This window comes from Gracilinanus agilis, chromosome 6 (genome assembly GCF_016433145.1).
Source record: "Gracilinanus agilis isolate LMUSP501 chromosome 6, AgileGrace, whole genome shotgun sequence".
NCBI classification, from domain to species: Eukaryota; Metazoa; Chordata; class Mammalia; order Didelphimorphia; family Didelphidae; genus Gracilinanus; species Gracilinanus agilis.
In genome coordinates, this window is record NC_058135.1 from 79,443,012 (window position 1) to 79,450,761 (window position 7,750).

Consider the following 7,750-nt stretch of genomic DNA (forward strand, 5'->3'; position numbering starts at 1 on the left):
CCCAAATTAACTAGAGCTATTGAGCTCCTCCTTGCATTTTCTACACTTTAATAATACACTAATTTAATTTAATAATTAATGTCTACCATTAATAATATGTTATTAGACCATATACCAAAGGTCTCTCACAAGCATCCCAATCTTGCATACTTCCAAGGTCATTTTTCCTACTGAGCAGATGTGGTTAAAGTACTATTCCAGGCCAAAATAGAACAAATGTCATCAAGTCCTATCATCATGTATCACAGCTCCTCTTAGACTCAGAAAAGTAAAACACCATCAATTTCTTCACATTGGCAACATCCCTTGATATAAAAATATACTTTCCAAACATATTATGACCACACACACACAAAAAAAAAATCCAGATTTACATAGAGGGTTTATGTTTCATAAGCATTTTTCCAGTGTAAAATAGAAATAATACTTGCAATGTCTAACCCATAAGGATATTATGATGAAACAGACTCTGAAAAATTACAACAGACTTGCCTATGATCATACAGTAGAGCTATCAACAGTTCTTGACTTCTGTATTGGCCACTGGACTTCAATGACTCTGGAACAGAGATTGAGGCAAATGACTTCATGAAACTCTGCCTCACTTCAATCTAATTTATGTTCCAGTCAAAAGACATCATCCAATGAGGTCATTTTGGTACAGGGCAATGACAATCAGCCAACCAACCAACAATGGTAAGAGTTCAAATTTGAACCATGATCTTCAAATCCTGTGCTCTTTTTTCATAGTAAGGATATAAGGAACTAGCATCTAAAATCATTTCATCATTCTAATTCATTTAATTTCTAAAACAACTCATAGCACTGAACATTGTGCGTCAGACATTTAACTTCCTTGTCAACTGCTTAAAGAAGTTCATCAGCAGTATCAATGGCCATTTACATTTTGGTCTCACCAATCAAGTCCATTGAAAAGCTAGAGGGCTTTTGATCAGCACAGTATTTCACTTTGATGAAATCACATCTCTCTGAAAGTATTAAGTGCTTTACAAACTCATCAAATTGAAGTTTTAAAGAATCAAAGGTAAAAGAGTAATTCACAAAGATGTAATCTCAGGTTTTTAATCAAAAAATTAAATGCCAAATAATGGAATATTAGCATGTTAAAACAATTCCAATAAAATAATATTAAATGCCAAGAAATCAGTCTCCTCGTGCTTCATAGAAAATTGTATTGTTTTTGTTTTTAAATGAGTTCTAATAATTTTCAAAAGGCTGTATAAAAAAGTCAAAAATGAGAATTGTGAATTATAAACACCTATAGTGTTATAAAACTTTGAATGAGTTTCTCCATTCCAAATACTATATTCATACAAATACATCAGAAATGAATACTTGTCATTTAAATATTTTGAATAATGGAGAATTATTCTCTATAATCTGATCATAGTCATTTTTGTTGTTTTAAGTAACTGACACATTTGACCTGGTCCCATCTGACGCCAAAAATATACTGCTTCATTTTTTTCTTTTTTAATAATATTGGTAAATCAAAATGTTCCTACTTATTGAAAGCCCAAACGAAAGGGCTAAAACCTGTAAGATGGTTTTATTGGCATAATTTGAATACTATATATAAAATTACTTGGAGTAATTCCAGGGATTAGGTTTACATAAGCTGGTTCACTATCTGGTAATACCAGTAACTGCTTTGGACAACCAACCTGTCCCCTCAGCAATCCATGGCTCTTGGACCCTGACTCACCTAAGCCTCAGCATAATGACAAAACTCCAGCACCACAAGTAAGCAAATAGATTCTCTCAACATTTAAATCCCTATCCACAAGCCACAGGGAGAATAAGAAAATCAAATATCCCACCATATATATCAGTATCTATATGAAGTCATTTTCTATAATGAAGAACAGATTTTATAAATAGTAAAAATTGTTGTCACTGAATAGTACTTAGCAGGTAGGTGGAGCGGTGGGCTTAGAATCAAGAAAAACTCATCTTCATGAATTCGAATCCAGCTGGGCAAGTCGCTTTACTCTGCCTCAGTTTCCTCATCTGTAAAACAAACTAGAGAAGGAAATGGCAAACAACTCTAGTTTCTTTGCCAAAAAAAAAAATAATAAGTAAGGTCACAGAGGCAGATATAACTTAAAAAGGACTGAACAACAAGAATTTAAAATGAAGGTAAACTAGAGAAGGTTATGACTTCCATTTTCTGCACAAAAAAAAAGAACTGTCCCATTATTCCTTTAAAAAAAAAAAAAACTCTTACTGTCTAGAATCAGTTCAGTCCTAATCCACAATCTCAAAGCAATCATAAGACTCAAACAATCTAAACAGAAAGGAATATGAGGCGATACACGGGTCGTTGTGAGAAAATTATGATTGGGCAGAGGGCAAAGTTGACCCCAAAACATTTCAAATTCATTTTTGTTCAATAAAAACAGTTTTGGAACTACCAAATATTTAGACTGAAGCCATCGGCTTCAAAAGATCTTACAAATATACCCAGTGGAACATTTGCCTGCATTATTAATACAATGGTTTCTTAATCCTGCCCCTTTGCTCCTAGTCTCACTTCTCTGCAATCTATCTTCCCCATAGTTATCAAACTGATATTCCCCAAACCTAAGTGTCACTAACTCACTTTTTGCTTAAGAAGCTACCATTGTTCTCTATTGTCATTAAGCCAAAATATAAACTTCTGTCAGACATTTAATGTTCTTCACAACCTAGATCCAACTTATCTACCAAATTTATTGTAAACTCTTTTGACTTTTCAGTCAAACTGACCTGGCTATTTCCTGTACAAGACATTTCATCCCCAGGCCTTTGCCCCAGTCTTACCCCAGGTCCTAGAACAATCTGCCCCTTACAGAATCCTAGAACAATCTGCTTCTCATCTGCTCCTCACAGAATCCCTAGCTTCTTTCAAAGCACATATCAGGTACTACCTTCTCCCTTTCCTCAGGCTCATCCCAATGGTCTTGTACCTGGAAACATGACAGCAAGTGGCCTACGAATCCTCTGCCAGTTCAAAGAGAAGTATGAGAACTGCAGTTTTGTCAAAGTCTTTTAAGGCTTTCTTGAAGACTGCTAAATAGGTTTTGGATTTCTGGAATGTGGTTGTTTGTGGTAGCAGTCATTGATCATTACTATTATTCTGCAGAGTTTGAGATCTATTTTCATACGAATTCTCAACATTTTGATCTGTGGGTCTTACTATCTAATGAGTACACTGGACTACAAATAAGAAGTGACTCCTGTTTCACTCTGTATATCTCATATATACTTATCTCTGGACAGGTTGTTTTCTCCCAGTAAAATGTAAGCACCCTGAGGGCAGGGACTTTAATTTTTATCTTTATATCTCTAGCACCCAGTGCTCAAGTTGAGTCTACAAAAAAGCATCACTCAAGAATAGTTGCCCGCTGAATACACTTGTTACAATAAAACTCCCCCTGCAAAAATAGGATATTAAATCAGTAGTGCCTAGTTCAAACAGAAACAGGGGCCACTAAACGTTACATATGGAGTCCTTGCAGCCCAGGAACCCATATTGACTTGGGAAACCACACATGTTCATATGTTCATTTTGCGTTAACATCTTTCCCACTAAAATCAGATAGGTTCTACATTTTTTTAAAAAAACCTTTACCTTGTGTCTTGGAGTCATTACTGTGTATTGGTTCCAAGGCAAAAGAGTCATAAGGGTAGGAAATGGGGGCCAAGTGACTTGCCCAGGGTCCCATGGCTGGGAAGTGTCTGAGGCCAGATTTGAACCTAGGACCTCCCCTCTCTAATCATGACTCTCAATCCACTAAGCTACCCAGCTGCCCCTGGGTTCTACATTTTTAATCTTTGAGGCCTCACTAGGGCAAGTTACTGCTATGTGTATGACACCCCTCTACTTTATGATCAAAAACATTGACAGCAAATTTCTGACAGAGCTGTTCTGTTCTCCTCATTCTTTTTGTTAATGAGATGAAGCAAACTAACTGAAAGATCAGGACCACTGATGGAACTGTGAACAGTAAAATCATTCTAGAAAGCAAACTGCAATCATGCAAATAAAGTAGACTGAGTATCCATAACTTCTGACCCAGAAGTTCAACCACTTAGAATATACCTTAGAAAGTCAATAGCAAAAAGAAAGGCTCCATATACAATGAAATACTAATTTTTGTCATATCTGACTCTATGCAACTCTATCTTGGGGTTTTCTTCACAAAGATATTGGAGTAGTTGGCCATTTCCTTCTACACCTCATTTCACAGATGAGGAAACTGAGGCAAACAGGGTTAAATGAGGGTCACACTTATAAGAAATGTCTAAAGCCAGATTTGAACTCAGGAAGAGAAGTCTTCTTGACCCCAGGGCTACACTGCATCCACTGCACCTAGCACTTTTCTTGTGGCAGCAAATGGAAATAAAATAGATATCCTTATCAATTGGGAAATGGCTAAATTAATTAGGGTACAGGTCTCATATAGAACGTTCCTATGCTGTAATAACAGCTCAAAATATTTAGAAGCATATTAGTCATTAGTACATAAATGTAATGTACAAAAAACAATATTTAAGCCAATTCATAAATTATCAAGTTGAGTGCCCTATTCGCTGTTACTCTAAGGACATATAGGATGTCCCCCATTCCCATCATTAGAATGATTACATTCTTCCTATCTGCCCCTAGGAACTCCTGGCTTCCTTTAAAGGTCAATTCAAGAGACACTTCCTTCAAGGGGCCTTTTCTGATTCCCTCCCTGACCATGTACTGATTTTAAAGATATTTGTGGTATTTATTTACTACCCCAATCCCCGTAGAACATCAGTATGCTGAGGCAGTATCTTATTTTAATATCTGTATACCCAAGACCTAGCACAGTGCCTGGGACATACTAGGCACTTTGGGGATGCCTGCCACTTAACAGGATAGTTACAACAAATGCCACCTCTTACACTGTTTAAACAAAAATGACACTTTGTTAGTTATCCTGAAAGAGAAACACAATTAAATCAGGAATTAAAATTATATCAGTGTTGCTCTCACCTCAGAAAAGAGCTTTAAAAAAATCCTAATATTCACAGAGCAAAAAGTATTAGTAAAGTAGTCATATCTGTCCAATATCCCCTGAGCATCATGATACTAAAATAATATGGACCAGCTTTTTGGCTTTTAGTCACATCAGACAAAAAGATACATTGTTTACCTATTTTCCTGACAATAAAATACATGATAATTGCTGATCCAGTAACAATTTAAAATAACACATGTTTAGTTTGTTTAAGAAGCATTGATACAGATAAGCCTAACCATATAATTATATTTCACTTTCTATTTTCTTTACTGAAAGGCATTACAATTTTCTGGTGATCTTTTTTTGGTAAATACAAAGAAAAAGATAAAATCTAAAGAGCAAACTGAAGCGGAGTGGGACTGCAAACATCCAAATATTTCAAGAATTTACTGAAATTTCGATAACCCACAATTACAAGTATTAGAAAAGCAATAACTACCCCACAAATGTTGAAGGCAAATATTTAAACAGGTGCATCAATGACGAAGTTCCATGCATAACATTAGTGCTGACATTTACTATCTGTTAAGTAGTTTCAAAGTGCAATGGGGTAAGTCAAATGACAGGTTTACAGTGTTAAGTTTATGGCAATACCTAATATGCATGGGGAGACCTGTAGAAGATGTGATGTTTGTCAAAACTTTCACTATTCAAGAGGCAGGCAGAATTCTGTGGTCCTGCCCAAGGACCTTTTCTAATTTTCAGCAGGGAAACCTAAGCTGATACCTTCATGGATAATTTAACATGGATTGTTCCATGAATTTATAATGTCATTTATAACTTTCTTATAACCACTTTTAATAGCCTTCACGAGTAATAAATTAGAGGCTGTGGTAAATTACAGTATGAAGGATAAGAGCAACTACATTCTGGGGCTGTTTCTACTTCAGCTCTTGAAGAAGGGACTTTAGAAGGGGAAGCAATTTAAAGAGTCTGGTTATTAACTTCTCTGACCACATTCCATAAATAACTGAAGAAGAAATTTCAGAAAGAGGTAAAAGTCCAAAAGGGCTGAGTTATTCCTGATTACTGTTTTATAATTTTTATTACAATGGGCAAAGGGGTACTCTAAGACTAACCAACTTACTCTTAAAAAATAAAAAGGGAGAAGAGTCAGAGATGCAAAATGTGAATAAACATTATTTAAAAAAGAGAAATTTCAAAACGGCTTAGATATATAAATACATACACAACTATCCACATATATTGTTTCTCTTTTATATCTCCAGGCAAAGAAGAAGCAGAAGCTTCTCCAAGGTATGGAGTGGTAGCTAGAAGATGTTATTTTAGGTTCTCTAAGCCTAACAGACCAACAGGTCTCCTTCAGCCACCGTGGCTAAAGTAAAATCGTTTCAAGATCTAAAAGATAAAAGAAACTGCCCAGTTCAAGGTCTCAAAGTAAAGGCTTCTCACTATAAGGTAATGAAGCATGGAGTCTATATTTCCAAAAATGGGAAGGTAGTGCAAGTCAAGCCAGCTACTGACCTGTATACATTACACTCTCTTCGAAGGGTGTACACCCATCTTCCTAGGCTTAATCTTTCCTGCAGAGACTCACTGCCAAAGTCTAATTTCTAAGAGATGGCTTGGGCTCCCTTCACTGTATAAATTATTTGGGAAGGGGCTGGTGGTTAGGAAGTACTACTGACAGAGATGTCTACAGGTAGCCTGGGTAACTCAGCTTCCCATATCCCCCACTTCAGGTCTTTTGTTTTGGGAAGCAAAGCCTCCTCTGAAACGGCCTTCTGTCCCCCACCCAGGCTCGTAATCTCTTTGTGACTGTTTGGAGCTCAAGGGAGGAAGAGGGCAAGAAACCCCAGCCTGACATTTCTCCCGGCACTCGGGGAGTTCCACCCAACTCCGAGAGCCTTTGGTCCAAGAGGAGACAGGTTAAATGAAGGGCTAGCTGGCTGTCCAGGATGGCCTACGAGAGATTGCTTCAGAACGTCCTTTCTGCACCAGAGAGGGCATTAAGGTCCGTCGTCCCTGTCACCCCCCGCCCCCAACCTCCACTCCCGGTTAAATGAGAGTGGGAAGAGGGGCCCAGGCAAGGGAAAGAGGGCTCTCCTAGTAGCTCATCCCTCCACGAGGCAGCTTCTGCTAAGAGCCACGGATGCGGCGACAAGCTCCCCCAGCGCCGGCTTTCCCGCAGGTTCAAACCCACCCCCAGCCTCCCAGCAGTTCCCTCCGGCTCCCGCTGCACCTCGCCCCGCACTAGGCAGCAGCCGCTTCAGCCCGGTCTCCCGGACAACAAACACCGCCGCCGCCGCCGGCTGACCATTCACGCCTTCTAGACTCCCACCCCCAACCCCCACCCCGCCGCCAGCAGGTTAGGCTGGGGAAGGATGAGGGGCAGGGACGGGGTTTCCCCGGCCCCTGCTCCCCACGCGCCCCCCACCTGTCCCGGGGGTCGATCCAGCTGGTCTTCTTGGTGTTGTGGTCGATGTAGAAGACCTTGCCGTCGTAGTCCCTGGCCTCCTCCCAGCCCTGGGGGAGCGGCAGCTGTCCATTCCCAGCTTTCCTAGGCATGGTCGTCGGCGGCCCCCCCTGTGTACAGCTCCTCCATAGGGAGCCGGAAGGGGGCACCGGGCGGGAACGCAAAGACGGCCCGGCCCCGGGAGCCCCGCGGGCAGCGGGCTCAGCACCCCACAACACGGCACAGCTCGTGGAGGGGCGGGGGGCGGGGGGCAGGG

General features: G+C 39.8%; 1 protein-coding gene across 1 annotated transcript in view; it reads right to left on the reverse strand.

Annotated features, from left to right (window-relative positions):
• The window catches only part of WWC2 (WW and C2 domain containing 2), a 241,937-nt gene extending 234,315 nt beyond the window's left edge, over positions 1-7,622 (reverse strand). Inside the window, exon 1 of the mRNA XM_044680083.1 lies at positions 7,456-7,622. Coding sequence (XP_044536018.1) covers positions 7,456-7,586 — 131 coding nt within the window. The 5' untranslated portion in view covers positions 7,587-7,622. The remainder of the gene's footprint in view (positions 1-7,455) is intronic.
• Between the last annotated feature and the right edge of the window lie 128 nt (positions 7,623-7,750).